This window comes from Tribolium madens, unplaced genomic scaffold (assembly GCF_015345945.1).
Source record: "Tribolium madens isolate multiple individuals breed KSU strain unplaced genomic scaffold, Tmad_KSU_1.1 Scaffold_7;HRSCAF=85;Tcas5.2_LG10, whole genome shotgun sequence".
NCBI lineage: Eukaryota > Metazoa > Arthropoda > Insecta > Coleoptera > Tenebrionidae > Tribolium > Tribolium madens.
The window spans coordinates 1,568,352-1,587,616 of record NW_025401050.1 but is presented as its reverse complement, the minus strand read 5'-3'; the positions used below and the strand labels follow the sequence as shown (position 1 = coordinate 1,587,616).

The 19,265-nt window shown below is 29.8% G+C and overlaps 1 protein-coding gene across 1 annotated transcript; it reads right to left on the bottom strand.

Moving 5' to 3' along the window:
• Window positions 1-396: 396 nt before the first annotated feature.
• On the bottom strand, window positions 397-12,388 carry LOC123009721 (acyl-CoA Delta-9 desaturase). Its single transcript, XM_044406208.1, has 5 exons — window positions 12,161-12,388; window positions 1,488-1,618; window positions 1,226-1,431; window positions 984-1,169; window positions 397-935 (listed from the first exon to the last, which is right to left on the bottom strand). Exons 1-5 carry the CDS (start codon window positions 12,303-12,305, stop codon window positions 620-622), a joined length of 984 nt encoding a protein of 327 aa, XP_044262143.1. The 5' UTR covers window positions 12,306-12,388; the 3' UTR covers window positions 397-619.
• Between the last annotated feature and the right edge of the window lie 6,877 nt (window positions 12,389-19,265).

Sequence of the window (19,265 nt, the reverse complement as noted above, 5' to 3'; positions counted from 1 at the left end):
CTAGACAGTGATTATAGATTAATTCAGATATGCAAGATGTCATTATCTTATAAATTGTTGCAAGACACGTAATGGGTCTATATTTAGATGGATTTTTAGTCTCTGAATCTTTTATTATTATAATTATTATTATTATTATTATTATTATTATTATAAAAAAAAAATTGGGCATTGACCATTTTCCACGTGGCCAAGGAGGCTGATCATTAGGGATAGTGTTGCTATCAACTAATGATATGAGTCCAGTAATTGCACGTGCAGGCACGACATTTATACTTTGACAGTGAAACAAACACTTAATTGATAATTGTCAGATGAATGGCAAATGATGTATAATTTGTCAAGTTACCACGACATGACCTTTGTTGTCACCCTATATAAGCAGTATGACAAAGATTCGGTTTGTGAAAGAATTTATTGTTAGATAATTGTATAAAAAGACAAACCTTGTACACAAAAAATTGTGGAATAAATTTATAAAACGTACAAACCATTTTTCCTTTTTTTAACTAATCAAATTTTATTACCAATTACAGAACAATACGCTTAAAACAATGTAAAATAAGCCTCTTAACCACTCTTTATTGTATTTGATTGAAACAAACGAAGAATTGCAAAACTAATAATATTTCGATGGAGTTAGATAATGTTTTAACAATCTATCATGAGATTTTTTCTCTATTCGTGTCAAACATTCCCCTATCGGCTTTTTTTCATTAACACATATAGCCAAAGCTTCTTGAATCATTTGACTATCGACAGTTTTCAAATCTGTTGCAAGTTCCAATGCAGCGCAAACTCGGATAAATTTAGAAGTACAATCAGTGCCATATTTGCCATATTCACTCGCTTGGTAATCCCATGGAGATATATAATGGTAAGAAATCCAATAAGATTTGTTAACGAAGAAAACTGCATTGCTATCATAGGAATTCCTAACAAAAGTTTTACATAATTATAAACAAATTATGAGTTTGTGTTACCTGTCAGTTTGTTTGAAATCAAAAATATTTATTCCGCTGTGAATTAGTAGCCTTAAATGGTAACTAATTCCCAAACGTAACCATCCAAGTATGAAAAATGAATTCAATATGGTTTCATCCCAATATTCTACAGGAGCATTTATTGGCAAAAGTAAAGTTACAATTACAAAAAGAAACCAATAATACCTACAACATAATTAATTAATTAAAAATAATAGTTTTGAGTGATTAATTAAAATTACTTTTTCTGGAACATCACAATTTTGTCTTGTTCTAAATCCGACATGTCGATTTCTTCTAACAATTTCTCTTGAGCCTGACTTAATTTTAAATTGTTTGCTATAAAATGAGAATAAATAAAACCTTTTTGAGGATTAAACGGATCCAATTCTGTTTGAAAATATTTGTGATGAAGTCGGTGGAGACGAACCCAGTTGTAGATAGAAGTCTAAAGAAACAAATTTGTGGTTTACGTTATTTAAAAACACATTTTTTTAAATTCACCTGTCCCGCTAATGTTTGACAAAGCATTAGAAATACCCTCAGTGAAGTTGTTGCTTCGTAGGAATGGTGTGCCCATAATCTATGCGCTCCGGCTGTTACCCCAAGTGTAGAAAGTAATATCAGCAATAAACCTAAAATGATTAGTTAATTATCATTCATTTAAATAGGTTTTTAGGTTACTAATAAAAAAATTATCGTCAAAAAATTGTCATCTTTATACAGGGTCGCTAAAAAGTATGGATGCAGCTAAATATTTTCAGAGCGGTTTAGCAGAGCACGTTGAAATTTGGGAAACAATTTACTTATTTTTTTTTATCAATGTTCAAGCGGCAAAAAGCTGACGACGGATAAAGACAACATTTCCAAGGCTAAAAAAATTTACAATTTTCAAAATTTAAATAGTTCGATAATTTTCATTAAAATAAGGTATGCATGTGTTACTCGTACATCATAAAACTCAGAAAAAATGCTCTTTTTAAAAATATTAAATTTGACTCTTCTTACTATTAAAAAAAATCAAGTTAGCCCCAGAAGAAATCGAGATAGAAATTTGATAAACACCTAAGACGAAGGAATTTAAATACTTTTAAGCATATCAAATTTCAATAAGTTTTAATGAATAGTTTTTATAATATTTAACTGTATACATACTTTTTAGCGACCTTGTATAGCAAGATGATACACTATACAGAGTGTCTTAGCGATTTGAAAAAGTCTATTAGTGACCTGTAAATGGTAAAATTAAAAAATATACAAGGTGATTCACGAGGAATAATGAGCCTGACCAAATTCTCGATGCAACCACCATTACCACTATTAGTTATTTTGCGACAACTGTAATGTTGGTTGCTTCAAAAATTTGGTCAGGCTCATTATTCGTCGTGAATCACCCTGTATAGGACATTGAAAGATACTAATCTAGACTATTGCCTAAAATTATTTTTAACTATACAGCGTGTCTCAAAAATACTTTACAATACAATCTTGTGTTTCTTTAAATAAAACACCATATATATTTTAACATTTTTAGATGTAGATTTTTATGACAATGTTTTTAAGCTAAATCTTATTGGTCGATTTTGCTTAGTTTTAAAAATAAGACGTTTTTTTTTTGACGAAAACATGCACTTTTTAAAAATTTATTACACAAAAACTAAGACTTCTAGAAATATTTTTTAACTACCGCGAAGAAGAAGGTACCTACAAGCTATAAGGTTGTAACATTTTTTTAGTGTGTTGCATTTGCAATGATAAAAAAATGAAGATGTTTGTGAAAAGTTCAATAACTTAAAAAAATTAAATGGAACACCTTATTTATTGTTTTTCCATTTAAAGGATTATTAAATTTTCTTTTTAAAATTATTTACTTTTAGGTGTTTATAATCAATAAGTCAATAACTAATAAAATATTTTATTCACAATCACTAATGTAATATGCCGATTACTAACCTTTTTAAGGTTGGGAAACATGTCATTATTTCTCATGAAGAGTAATAAATGTTACTCCTCTTGAGTGGTAATATGCAAGGATGCCAAAATTAAAATTACGAAAATACCGGAAATTTTTTCTTTCAAATTGTCAAGTTATGCATAATATTTTGCTAAATTAGTATTTAATTGCTTTTGTAGCAGTTTCTCTTACTTCTGAGGGAGTATACTGCTCCAGTTCGATGACTTTAAATCAGATTCACACATTATTTCAATATTTACTTTGACATTTCTGAAATGTCAAAAATCAAATGCCATTTGGATGGCCTACCACGTTTGGACCTTAACTTTGTTAGAATTTTATTTTACTCACATTTTTGATTGAAAATAATGTGATTGTGAATAAAATAGCATACAAACCTCGGTTGTAATGGCATTACCCCTTGAGCTTTATCCGATCTCGAGGCTGGCGCCTCTAGATCGTATACATAAGCACTCGGGGTAATGCCATATTTACCACCTCGCTTGTAATGTACTATAACGTTAAACAAAAAAATAATTACTATTGTTTCAGTAGCCAAAAAGTGCACAGTAGCACAAGAGATGGAAGAAATATCACTTAATAATCACATTTGTGTTAATCTGAATCTATTATTCTTTATTTTTACAATAAAATAATTCGAATTTCAGTATTTATAACCACAATCTCTAGATAAATCAACAGATGGTGGAATTACTATGGTTGCAATAGTATCAAGAATGCTCAGATATTGATACGCATTGTTGCTACAATTAATATTGAATGTTAAATATCTTTCATTTATCAATTCTAAACATTAAAAGTTTATTTTTTTAGATAGAGAATTTATCAATCTATTAGATGCAAAAATAAAAAATAAGGTGTTCCATTTAATTTTTTTAAAGTTATTTAACTTTTAACAAACATCTTCATTTTTTACTTTTTACAAAAACACTAAAAAATTGTTCCACTTTAAAATTCTTTACATTCTTCTTTGCAGAAGTAAGAAAAAAATTGTTCTAGCTGTCTTAGTTTTTGTGTAATAAATTTTTAAAAAGTGCATGTTTTCGTCAAAAAACCGTCTTATTTCTAAAATTAAGCAAAATCGAGTAATAAAAATTTAGCATAAAATCATTGTTTTAAAAGGCTACATTCAAAAATGACAAGAAACATACAGTGTCATTTAAAAAAACATGTATCGTAACTTATTTTTGGGACATGCTGTATGGTTGAAAATAATTTTAGGTGATGCACTAGATTAGTATCTATCTCGCTGGGACATTCTGTATGTATAAGAAAACTAATATAAAGTAAAAATTTACGTTATAAAACTAAATAATGATTTGTTTTACATTGTGTGTTTTATAACTGTTTCTTCAGACACAACAATGGCATTTACTTTATTTTTCAGCAAAATCATAATCATAACAATTAGCATATTATTTTAATATTAATCTGTGATTCATGCTCTTAAATTTATAAATTAGAAATCACAAAAAAAAAACAAATCAAACCTATTAGAATTGTTAGAAATGATCAAAAGAAAGATCTTCAATTTCTGATAAAAACTACGTAAAACCGAATTAAATGATGATATTATTAAAACTATAAACGACATTTTGCTTTTATTGCACTAAATATGTTTTGTTATTTGTTGCAACAATGGTATTGTATCTTGAAAAGGAATTATTTCAGTAACCCTAAAATTTTATACCAATATTTTTGAGTTAAACAATGTTCTCGGTTATATTAATTCATCTAGTTTTTTTTCTCCATTACACTATTTCTGCACTCTTCTATTACTAGATCCATTTTCAATTTCAAGACCGTAAACACCCTATAGAAATATGCTTAAGATTATAAAAATAGAACCCTCGTTGCATTTTTCCTAGACAACAAATTTACAAAACTTTCTGTAAATACTCTTACAATAACATACTATATTGTAAAAAAGTATCGGGAATGTTCGATTTAAAGAGTTCATGTAGAAGATATCTTAATCATTCTTGTCAGGTAAGTATATTGGTACAACCATACTCTCTTACCAAGCCAAATTTTACCTCTATAGGTCAAGGGGTTTGTTTAAAATTGTTTTTACCATAACTTGTGGTTAAGTCAGACTCGCGATTTTTCTTTATGGATTCCACAACCGATCAGAGAATTTGCTTGAAATTTTGTGTTGCCAACGAAAATTTGTGTAGTAAATCTCTGAAAATTTTTCAAAAAGCCTTTATGGATTCATGTATGTCAAAAACCCAAGCATATGATTTCAAATGGGCCGGAAAGAGTTCACCGACATTCCTCGTTCTGGACGATCGTAACATCAAAGACGGTGGAAAATGTAAAGAAAATCAAAGAAATGCTGACTGCAAATTGTGCGCTTGCACACACACAGCGACAATCCTGCACAAATTTTTGGATAAAAACTCAACAAATGTTATCAATCAAGCACAGTATTTAGCTAACATGGCCCTATGTAAAGTTTTCCCATTTCTTAAAGTTAAATTGTCCCGCGAGGAAGGCTTTTGAATCCATAAAAGACATAAGACAAAATTCGCAGAAAGAACTGAAAGCCATATCTTTCGTTGTTTATGAGAAGTGTCTTGATGATTGTGTTAATCGTTGTCATATGCGTGTCGCTTCAGATGGAGCTTAGTTTGAAAGGAATCAAATAACAATTGATCAATAATAACGTAGTACTATTTTATTTAACGTTTCCCGGTACTTTTTGTACATAATGTAAAGGTAAGTTTCGTTGTAACTAGAAAAACAAATACACTGGACGCTAAAATTAACCGGACACCTAAAATTTTGCGTTTTTTCACATTGCTATATTTTTGTTATCCTTTGCCGGATTTCGACGAATTTTTGTTGGGCTTAAAGAATCAACTTTGCAGAACAATAACATTTCTAGTTTTGTCTTGTAAATGTTATATCTAAAAAACGAAAGCACTGTTTTTTTACTTTTTTTATACTGAGCTGTAGTCTGCAACAGTGACAAAATTAAGTTTTTACTTATTTCAGATTATTGCCCGTTCTTTGCTTTGAATAAGGCCCAATTTGTTTCAAAAGTTTATCGTCTGGTGCCTCAGAGATACGAAGCATTGAAAAAGACGTTGCTTTTCTAATGTTACTAAATATTCGTTCAGAAAGTAGACTTTATAAAATGGTAGTTAAACCGAAAATGATTGCTTATGTCACTGAAAGAGCACTATTAAGTCTTTGAACACAAAAAATCTGAAAAACTTGGAACTTGAAAGGATTACAAGTAAAACGGTTAATTATTGGAAACTTCAATGCGCCTAATTTGACGTTTTGACACATTTGGCCTACTTAATACGAATATTCATTGAAATTGGAAATGTAATGATTTTTTTAAAGGTTTATACAGGCTGTCTGACAGAGTGTGGTATATATTTAAACCTGTAGTTGATCCGCAAGAGAAATGTCTTTAAAAAAAATTTAGTGTCCTAAGTGTAACCGTGTGGGTACAAGAGCAATTTGAAAATTTTGCCAAAACCGTTTGAGAACCTCTGAAAATGGCCAATATTAATCAATGAACTTGAAATGTTTTTTAGTCGTAAGGTCAACAACATCTGCACTTTTTCATGGTTTGTTTTTGCCCGTTTTTTTTTGTTACTATGAAAGGTTCATTTATCAGTCGTGAATTTCATTTCAAGACAATGGCAGATTTTACCTTTAGTGAACAAATCGATATGCTTATGCTCTATGGAGAAGCTTGAGGCAATGCTGCACGTGCAAAACGGCTCTATGAATCCTTTTCCGAGGTCACCGTGAGAATTTTTACGCGTACCATGTAAAAGTGGAAGTTTTAAAATGAACACTCGTGACATAGGTTCAACAGAAAGTGATCGTAGACTGAACGCTGAAGAAGACGTCTTAGAAAGAGTAGAAGCCAATCCAGGAGTCAGTACGCGGCGCTTGGCGGCACAAACAGATCTTTCGCGATCCATGACTTGGCGTATTTTACACAAACAAGGTTTTAATCCATTTCATGTTCAAAAAGTCTAGGCTTTAAAACCCGAAGATTTAACTCGTCGTGTTCAATTTTATGAATGGCTTGCATCAAAACTACGTCGATGGTCGTGGACGATCATTTAATAGGTCCTTAGGTTTTGCCTCCAAGACTGACAGAAGCCAATTATTTGGAATTTTTATCACGACATTTGGATGATCTTTTAGTAAACGTTCCGCTATAAACACGCTTTGACATGTTGTATTTGCAAGATGGAGCTCCTTCACATTACGTAATTATCCAAATAAATGGATAGGACGTAGTGGACCTGTACCATGGCCGCCTCGCTTCCCAGATTTAAATCTATGCGATTTTTTTGCGTGGGGCCACATGAAACAATTAGTGTATGCTACTCCTGTGGACACAGCGACATGCCTGGTGTTTTCGATCTTGGCAGCTTGGCTACGTCGTGCTCGGGCTTGTATAGATAATGCAGGTGGACATTTTGAACAATTTTTATAAATGTGGCCATGAATATATATCATACTTTGTGAGACACCCTGTATATCTCATGTCTCAAGAATTAAAACTATGAAAAATGTGGTACATAATTCAGAAAAGAATGGGCAATAATCTGAAATCAGTAAAAACTTAAGTTTATCTCTGTCGCACACGACAGCTCAGTATAATATAAATAAGTAAAAAAAGAATGCACTTGTCTTTTAGGTGTAACATTTACAAGACAAAACTAGAAATGTTATTGAATTAAATAACAATGTTCTGCAAAGTTTATTCTTTAATCCAAACAAAAATTCGTTGAAATCCAACAAAGAATAACAAAAATATTGCAATGTGAAAAATCGTAAAATTTTAGGTGTCCGGTTAATTTTGTCGCGCAGTGTAGATATCTTATGAGTATACTATCTTTTCTTTAATTATGCGTTTACTTATTACACTAGGCGACAGTTTTTTATTTTTTTTCTAACATTGATAAAAATAGCTGTATCCTATGTAATTTTTTGTTTTCGTATTTAAAGGTCGAAGTAATCACTCATATTCACGATATAGACGAACTAAAAAAAATGTATTAAACCATTTTTATACTACACAAAATGGAACACTAGATAATAAATTGAACACAAAAACAAAGAAATATTTTCAGTGTGCTCTCCTTGTTAGGTGGAAGTAAAAATACATATGAAAATAATTTGCATTGAATGTTGAGCATGAAAGTTTTTGTGCACAAAAAAAATACAATTGTGTACACGTGTCAGTTTAGTCAGTTGTAATCGCGCTTTAGGGTAAATTGTGATCATCGATTCACCACATTATGCCAGCGTCATCATGAATTAGTTGAACAACCATTTTCCCAAAAGATGGATTGGTCGCCAAGTTCAATTGCATAGCCACCGCGGTCACCAGATTTAACTCCGTGTAATTTTTTTTTTGTGGGGTCACATAAAACAATTAATGTACGCAGCCCAAATTAATACCTTCGAAAGGCTGTGTATGCGAATGCAAGCTTTCCTAGCCTAAAGGGTACAAGTGTACATTGTCAACGAAAGACCACATTTTCAGCAATTTTTTTATAATAGCAAGTATTGACCCAACAATACTCACACTGGTCTACCTTAATGTAGCAATAATTTTTTTGTCTTTACGCTGTTTTTTCTTATGAATGAATGTAAATCTAGTATTAATACATAGGCGGAGACAGGTTTTCAGCCTCAACTTGTTTTTACTGTTAACTCAAAAATGACGTGCTTTCGTCAAAAGTTGGAAATATAAAAGTTGTTTCTCCTGACTAGTTCTATTAGTGGTTAAACTATTTGCAACTATCCGCAAACACCCTGTATATAACTGGGGCATTAGTTAATGTCTAGGGCGACTTACCTGTAGCCCTCGGAGACCATAAACAATTAAACATTCAATAATGCTCCATATAAATGACTATTATGCAGAGTTATTATAAATTTTTGAGTTTTTAAATTATTGATAACACTAATAGATTCAGCGCCAACAAAATTACAAACATATGCAAATTATACAAAATTTATCTCAACTGATACTGAAATAATTAAAAAAAAACCTTTTCCTCGTTATTTTCTTATAGAAAGCATCACCGGACATAAATCCATAGAAACTTTTATTATTGACCTGAAGAACCACATGTAAAAAAATAAATATAAAAAATCGTTTAAAAGGTCAATTGTACTTGCATTCAATAAACTGCGAGGAGGCAAATTTTCTTTTATTTTTCACTTTATATCAATGTTAGAATCATTTATAATAATTTGTTGAAAATAAATACCTACAACATTAAAAAAAAGTAATCAAACGTTATCAACACTTAGATATAGACAGTATAGTAAAAGTAATTTATCAGTGACATTCAAATAACATTCGTCTCTAATCAATTTGATATACAATACAAGGTGATTTTAAAGAGTGTGTAAACATTTTAACAGGTGATGGTAGAGCTCAAAAGAAGTCAAAATAACTAAACTTGCCTTATACGAATGTTAATAATTTCTGAGATATAAAGGGTTTTGTTCGTCGAATAAAACTGAATTTGAAGCCCTTAAACTTCACCAACTCAAATTGTAGTTGTAAACTTATTCGTCTATATTACATTTTTTTACAATTTTTGTAACGCCAAAATGGATGTTGCACGTTGCACCTTCTATATCTCAGAAATTATAAATATTCGGATAAGGAAAGTTTAATTATTTTGACTTCTTTTGAGGTCTTCTATCACTTGTTAAAATATTTGTATATACAGACTGGAAAGTCGCGCACCTCCGTGACACTGTATCATCGGGCGATGCCCTAGACAACAAGAAAAGTGTTTAAAAAAAATCCATTTATAAAAATTTCAAAGTTATGAGTTTAAATTTTGCATTTTGACTCTATTTATTTTTCCAAGTTTTTTTGCTACAGGCTATTAGAAGAGGAAACAAGGAAGCTGTATCCTACATTGTAACTCTGTTTAATACTATTTGTGGCTTTTATTGGCAAAATTTTTGTAAGTTTACTAAATAATTATAAAAAAAAACATATACAAGATCATCACTATCATTACATAGACATAAAGAAATGTCAAATGTCAAAAAATAAATGTCAAAATTTTTTGACAGATAGAATTTTTTAAACATTTTTTCAGTACTTTGGAGGACTACCCAATTACTCCCTTTCAAAGAGATGCGCGACTTTCCGGACACCCTGTACATGTGCTTTAAAATCAGCCCGTATATGCAAGCACTAGTAGTTTTGAAAATCTATAAAAAAACAGTCAAAATGCAAAAGTTCTTAAAATTTAACAAGGAAAAAAATTATATAAACTTTGTTAATTAAGTAGTTTGTGTTTTAATGCGACATATTCTGTAACTGAAGTGGTAATTTATAACAGTATGTAAAAAAATAATACCTTGTTAAATACTCAGTTGGTATTCTGTAAGTATTTTAATCTGTTGCATCGTGTTCAGCGGATAACTTTACGTATAAAAAAACCATGTTTCAAGCGTTTTTAAACTCAAAAAATTCGTAAGTTTTGAAACTTGACTCAATAATGTTTTGTGCACTTTTTGAGTCTTTAAGATCTCTAGAAATGTAAAAAACGTTATATAGATCAATTTTAAAGTTAAATTTTTTTTGATTTTGTCGAGATTTTGATCGATTTTTGGCACCATTATGATAACTCCGGACTTCTTGGTGACAACCGCTTATGTTTGGAAAGAAAATTTAATTTTTTATTATATACAAAAAAGATCAGTGTCCTGCGATAAATAGTAATCGAAAAAAATTCTGATAAACAAATCAAAGAAAAAATAAATAAAGTTATAAATTAAAATGTTGCAAGTTTTAACAAAATTAATTTATATTTTTTTTCTATGTATATATTTTATTTATTTTACCCTTAATAAAAAATATTTTATGAGTATTTATTTTACGGAATTCTAGTTTTTTAACTTAATAATATGTTTAGTTGCATATCCTATTTTTGAACGAAAAACTCCAGTGACGTCAATTCGCGCACCGTGATTGGTACAAAGTTACGAGGCAACCTTCTTACTTTATAAATCTTGGTCGCATGCGATTAATTAATAGAAACTTGCGTGATGCTGCAAATCCATTCGACTGGCCGGAAGTTACATTTTGCAAATTGTTTCGTTTAAATAAAGAAGCGGCTCAGTGTTTAATTAAAATGAAGTTGAGTTTTTTGTAAACGCTGGCTCGCACCATGCTGCTACACCTAACCATCTTAAAGTGCTTTGCGCTCTACATTTTTTTGGTCATGGGAGTTATCAACTTGATGCAGGCAGTAATGGCAATTTTTGACTTAGTTAACCTTCGGTCTGTAGGTGTATTTTCCAAGTTATTAAAATTGTAACGACGCATTTAATGAACATTTGGATAAAATTTCTTCAAACAGATGAAGAAATAATAAATATCAATTATTTCTTCAAAAATAAAGTTTTTCCGAGCGCGATTGGTGCGATTGACGGGACACATGTATCAATTTGAACAGAGGAATTAGGCACAAGACAAGACTGACAAAACGCCAACTTTACTTGTCAATTGCCGTCTAGATATTTAATTTAAATTGTCGCGTTTAATAGCTTTTTAAAAGATGAATATCAACACAAAAGTAAAAAACAATTAATAACATTGTAGTTTTATTGTTCAAAGTATTTATATAACCCCAATAAAGTTAAATTAGCTATTTTCAAAAGTATTGCGATGTGGCAACAGTGCCTTGTTATAAAAATTACAGTGCGATCAAAAAGTCTTTCTATCAAGTAGGCGTCCTAGTTGAGGACGTATGTTGCATAACAGTTCGTATGTTATCTAGATGTCAAAAAAATATTTTATAAAAATTAAAACATCAAGGTAATTAAATTGAATTATTCTATAAAACGTCTCAAAACAAACTAAAATAAGATTTTGTTGGTGTTTATTCATAAAAATCATTCACCACGGTTTCCTGTCATAATTTACATAAAAATTATTTTGACATTTTTCATTTGTCATTGTGACATTTTATCTTCCACAGACATACGATTTAAATTTCTACGCTTGAATGATAGAAAGACTTTTTGATTGCACTGTAGTATAACAGAAGTTTTAAAATTGTTGTGTATTGAATAAGAATCTGTGTAAAATTTTTAATAGGCATGTTATAATTTAACAGGACTGTTATTTTTAACACAAAAAGTACAGAATAGGCGTCAATAAATAAAAAAAACTTACTGAAACTTGTTGTGAGAAAATAGGCATCATAGACAACAAAATGTAGTCCACAAAAACAAGAAATTGCTACTTGGATATTTAAAACAACGCATAACCAGTCAACTTCTCTTATGATAGACAATTTTTCGTCTTTTGATTCAGACATATTCAATAATTTATACTTCACGACTAGTAGGTAAACATGGAAGCGCACTGACTGTCCACTTTCCACCGACTGTTTATTGCGTAGTGAATGAAATTCGATAGAAAGCTTTTAGCGACAACAGCAAATCGCATTTCATGAACAATATTGAATTATTAACCCAATATATTTGATCAGTTGGGGAGAAAGTGGACATTTCGAGTAAAATTAATGAGCTGAAGAATATCGTTTTAGACTAATGAACCCTTAATACTAAAATGACAGAGTTTGTTGGTTGCAAAAAGAATTATTACAAATAAATTGAAATTATTTAGAATAATAAATAGTTAGAACTTTAAAAAAATACAAAATTTTACGTGTGGATGATACAATTTTTTCTTTCTTAAATATTGAAGATTAAGTTAATGATTATAATGATAAGGATCTGATACATTTTCACATCAGTTATCACTTGCTACAACGCATTGCTTTCTTTATTATTAGACCATAATTAATTATTAAATGGAAAATGCTCCGATTGTGCAAGGAGAAACTTAATCCAGAAAATATTACAAGTACCAACTGTTAGTTCATTGAAAATTTTTATTTTCGCAGCATTTTTTAGATAACAACATACACTTTTTTTAAATATTTTTTTTGTATTACAAAATTTTAAAATTTCAATAATATTACATACTCGTATTTTGTTAAACCTTCCTCATGACTAAGCAGTGTGTGATAATAAGTTTTTGTAAAACATTTGACTGACTTTTAACCCTAAAATGTATTGTGTGTAAATTTTTGTGTTGTGCTTTTTAACAAACACTTCCATGTTTCACAAAATTATAATTTAGTACTTTATTTATTAAAAAAATTGAAACTTTTTTAATTATTAAAACAAAAATAATGACATTGCCATTATTATTAGAATTATATTACAGAAAAAATTCATAGTGCTATTTTTAATTTTCTATGCATTATTTAAGCTTTAATGCCATATTTATCACCTCGCTTGTAATGTACTATTTTATAATTATTTAGTAAAGGTACAATCAATAAAAGCCAAGTAACATTACACAGAGTTACAATTTAGCATACAGCTTCTTTGTTTCCTCTTCTAATAGTCTGTAGCAAAAAAACTTAGAAATTCATTTTTCCAACGAAAATAAATAGAGTCAAAGTGCAAAATTTAAACTCTCTTAATTTAGAAATTTGTATAGATAGAATTTTTTGAACATTTTTTCCATGTTCCTAGTATTTTACCTTACATGGCATTTTTCTCTGGGGCGCGAGTTTTGTCGCACCCTGTATAAGATAATCTTATATGTATATATGTCGTAGTCATTGGGCGTAATGCGTCATTCCGCGGAAAGCCAGTCTTTGGCCGTACTGCCGGCAGACGCTGTAATCAAATGAACATTCCTTTGTTTGACTGAAATTTTACGTCATTTCAGGGATTGCCTACTTAATTCTCGTCAAACAAAGTAACCGATTAAACCACTACATGTTACAGCGTTTGACGAAAGTGTATTTAGTCACTTGCTGAAAAGTCTTGAAATGTTTGATACTTTCTGTAGAAATGTAAATTTTTGGTAGAAGAAAAGAAAAGAAAAAAAACTAAAATATTTTTATTGTAGCAAAATATTTGTTTCGTTTATTTGGAATAATGTAAACATATAATATTATAAAATCATACAAAAAACGGTAAGTACATGACCTAAACAACAGATTAAAATATATTTTTTGCCTTCGGGTAAATTAAACAAAAATAAAAATATATTCTTTAGAAATATCTTTTGCAGTCTAAAATATGTACAATTGAAATAAAGGTGTATTTTGAGGTTAGAAGTCTTTTACCTCTTTCATTACTTCATAATTCCACGGTTTTTTGGCATCTTTGATTTTCAAATCATATTCATTTAATTTGTCATAAAACAAACTATTATGATTATCCATTTTCAATGAGAAAAGTCCAACAATCACTAAATGTTACGGCCCGAAATACTACACAATAAAATTTCAAGCTTTCAGCAAATGACTAAATACACTTTCGTCAAACGCTGTAACATGTAATGGTTGAACCGGTTACTTTGTTTGACGAGAATTAAGTAGGCAATCCCTGAAATGACGTAAAATTTCAGTCAAACAAAGGAATATTCATTTGATTACAGCGTCTGCCGGCAGTACGGCCAAAGACTAGGCTTTCCGCGGAATGACGCATTACGCCCAATGACTACGACATATATATTACAATACATTACCTCTAAACGTGCTCTAAACACATTTGCAAAATCCGTATAAAATTTCTTTTAAAACCGTGAAAAAAATAATCTAGTCAAATATCCCATAATTTATAACTGTCTTACAAAAATAAAATAATGTTGCTAACAAACGATAAAATACTGAGAAATTATTTTATGAAGTAATGAAGAAGACTATTAAATTACTTAAATTTAATATTATTACAAATATACAGGAAGCCCAGAAAGTAGAGCACCATTTCAGAAATATAAAGATAGAAATATAAAGATAAAAATAATTAAAAAAAATGTATAAAGTAAAAAATGAGCATGGCACCGTTGTCTGATGGCAATGGTATTAAGCAACAGTAAAAATTATTTAATCTTAAAAACTCAGTAATCTCAGAAGTAGGCAATAAAAATTGTTACCATGACGACAGCTGAGATTTATTAATACACAGTGTCCAAAATCATGAGGAAAATGATTTTTTAATCCTACTGAATTAGAATAATGATACTTTAATTGTAGATTTGCTTGTTTCAGGTTTTAAGCAAAAAATGTCATTCCTTTAAGTTTTGGCGTAAAATCCAAGATTTGATCATGTTTTAAACGATGAAAAAGCAGACATGTTTCTAATCTGTGGACAGTGCTGTACCATTACTGTTCAAGCTGCACATGTTTATTCTCAAACATACCCAAATCGGCTTATCCTCGCCTTAAAATTAAGAAAAAAAAAATACGCAGAGATTGGCCAACATTGAAAAAACTACAAAACCCCAATTTTAATTGTTGGGGATCTGAAGTTCTAAATTAGACAAAAATGTGGAGCTATATAACCCCTGAAACTCTGTGGCAAGTGCAGCGATCATTTTACACAAATTGATGCATATTTACAAGCTGAAAGAAGACACCTAAAAAAACTTTTTTTTTCATTCTTGCTGTTTTGTAGTTGCAATAAAACTTTCTTGTTTCTAAAGTATGTATTTGTTTGACATTGATTTCTTCTAATATTTCTTCTTAAGTAGGAACACACCTATATCATTTTGATTTTTAAGTGAAATTACTTTGAACACTGTACAAAGTACACTATATATTTAAAAAGTCCATTCTATCGTTGAAAAAACTATATCATTTTTAATAAATAAATATACAGGGTGATTCACGAGGAATAATGTGCCTGACCCACGGTGTAAGATATTTAGGTGATGCAGCGAGCGCATGCACTGCGTTGGCTGAAGTGTGGTCAAACTGGTCACGCGATTTTTAGACAAGGAGGACATATGCGGGCCATTTGTTCCCGAAAGTCCGCCTAATAAAGTACACCTGAGGTGGTTACTTCAGCAATTTTATATTGTTCTAATACATGTTTATACATTTTGAAATGGGAAAAAATTTTGTGTGCCCAAGTTTAAAAGTGGCTATGCTAAAAATAATGAAAAATTATCTTTATTTCCGATACCTATCACGGAAAATGTTGCCTAATCGTATAATTCCAAAAATTCTGTATTTTCACTGTAAAGGATCATGTGTGTAAAAAACATTTTAAAGCAAAACATATAATTCGTGAAATAAAAACTGGCTGTTATACGGTAAATCTAAAGAAAATTAATTAAAATTATAAACACCATAAAACATATTTTTTCTAGATTGAAACAGCTTTTGTCAAATTTTATCTCAAAAACGAAGGAGAAAAGCAAAAAGAATTGAAAAAGCAACTCTAAATTTAGATTTTTTTGGTTGCTGTTTTTAATAATCATCAATAAATAATAATAATTTGCTTATTTATTTTAGTACTGAATAACTAACAAAATTTATTTGAAAAAATTTAAAATAAGAATAAAGGTTTATTCTATTTATTTATTTACCTTCTAGTCTGTGGTCTTTACATTCAATTGCGAATGGTGATAATTAATGTGATTTCAATAATTATGAAATAAAGTTCAGTTCAAAGTAACGTTATTTAAAAAAGTAGTAATCGACGCAAGGTATGAAATAAACTTTATATATTTGATCTCTCTGATTTAATTTTTCTCTGGATACAAAAATAACTACAGTCTAAAAACTGAATGAATTAACAACAAATTTTTGATAAATTGATGGTGTGTTACTGCAGTTTTACAATTCCTAATAATTTTAAATTTAGAATTAAATTTTACTTAGGTCCAGTTTCATGATCGAATTAAAGAAACTTTAAAGTTAATGTTGGTTTAGAATGTAAAATTTTGCTCAAGGAGTCCGTAGTAATTAGCACATCCTAAACAACATTTAATTTAGTGCTCCTTTAAATTTGATTATGCAACTGGCCCTTAGAACATTATGCGGCTACAAAATCTGTAGGTGTTTATGTTCTTGAAAAATCTTTGTCTTCGATATTCCGTTTCATAAAATAACCTTATTTAAAAAGAATTATTTTTAATTAAGTACTAATTTATTTAATTTTTTTTTTAATATACCTACTAATTTACTAATTATTTAATATAACAACAGTTTTCAAGTAAACTTCAATATGTATTTGTTTTACGTTTCGCAACAGAAACACATGTAGTAAAAAAAAGTTCAAGCAAAGCTTTATCATTTAGATAATATTTTTTATAGAATTTAAATTCAGATGTATTAGGTATATGACGTATATTTTTTATATAAACTTTTATTTTAAAAAATTATAACTATTACCATTTATACAACTGCAACTTTTCGGTCCATTCCTTCATTTATTGATAGTAATGATGGCTCGATTACGCTATCTCTCTCTAAATTGAGCGTGACCGGTTTGGCCACACGTTTGCAGGGCTCGCTGCATCACCTAAATATCTTACACCGTGGCGTGATCAAATTTTCGATGCAACCAACATTACATTTTCATAGGTCAGGTAGATTTTAAAGATTTTTTGTTATAAATATGAAATCATGGCGAGCACACTTACAATTTGTCAGTTTTGACATTAAAATAATGAAAAACAGAAGTACCTAATTGAAGTACCAACACAATAATGGGTTTATTAAAATACGAATTACGGAAGGAACCCATTCAAGTGGTACCTTTCTTGATAACTTAACAGGAACCCAATTTTCTCCGTCGTGCTCTTAAACCCGTCGTACGTGTTTTAAAGGCTTGCTTATAAACTAGTATTATAATATACTATTTTAAAGTCTCGCAAAGTAACTGGCGAAATGGTGGTTGCATCGAGAATTTGGTCATGCTCATTATTCTTCATGAATCACCCTGTATACATTATTTGAAAATCAAATCTACTAAACGTAGATGCAAAACCAATTATTCAACATTGATATACAAAACAATTACTTTACGTCAAATATGAAAACTTGAAAAAATAATGTAAACTGAAAAACATAATTTAATAATTATTTAAATAATAATAATTAATAATAATAAATAATAATTAAAAATTTAATAATAATTTAAATATTTTTCCAACAATTTTCTTGTAATTTGCATAAAGTTGTAAAGCAACCATTAGAATAGTTGTCCTTATTTTTTTACTACCATCAACTAATATGTTACTGACTGTCACTGTCGGACCATCGCCGTAGTAGTAGCATAATTCTTTCATTATCAGTGTTGACTTCAAGCTGTCAGTAAAAATCAGGTAATAAACAGATAAAAAAACAGGTAAAAACCGGTAATAAACAGCTACTTGTTTCTTTCTACTCGTAACAGATGTTTGTTTATCTTATCAGGTGGTATGTGATCTTATCGGTCAAAATGATAACGCATGCGTATTAAGATATTTATAAATTAGTATACACACGACAATTAAATGACGTTGTCGTTATGCGTTAAGGTTAACGTTAAAATAAACGATTTGCAAAAACTCTCTATTTTTTCCGCATGTATGCAACACAAAATAAAGAAAAAAATCGATAAGTTTGAATGAAAATAGTTTATGGTGCTATAGCTGTTATTATTATTCTAATAAGAGCATAAAAAAGATATTAATCTTTTGCTTGTATTAACAAGCATTTTAGTGAAACTCAACTTAACACGTTGACTGCGTTACCGGTCCCCGGGGACCGGTGCTGTTCTTTTTTGCTGTGCGGCAGTGAAATTGCATAAACTTTTATAATTTGCGTAAATTGGCTACTGAAAAGATAAGTACTACTGTATATATAAAAAGAAAATTACCAATCATATTTGATATAAATGTAACAGTTTTAGTGTGAAAAATTAAAATGTTTGTACATGCATGCCGGTCCCTGTAAACCGGTAACGCACAGAAAGAAAGTTTTCCTACCGGTCCCCAGGGACCGGTAACGCATATGGACGGGGTTTTCTAAATCATCTTACGCAGTCAACGTGTTAATTGAAAAATATTTAGTTTATTTACTTATGTGTATATTTTTGAAATTACTATTAAATGTAGGTATGTATAGACAAAAGTCTGGAAAAGGTACAAAATATAACGTGGTTAATTGTGCTAAATCTGCTATGTGCATCTTAATTTTGGTTGTACTTTTTTACACACTGGAAGCTTATTTTTGGTTTACATGATTATTATTTGATTTGTTCTAAAAAAGCTTCAATTAAGAAAAAAACAAGTAAATTAATTATAAATAACATGTGTTTGCAACTGTTTTTGTTTCTTTCTGACTAACATATTAAAACTGTTGCACATAGCAGAAACTGCGGAATCAACGACGATAAAATGGAGCTAGTTGTTTATAGTTGCTCTACCTTTTTATTTATAAATTATAAAATAAAACTACATAAAAAATAAAACAAAA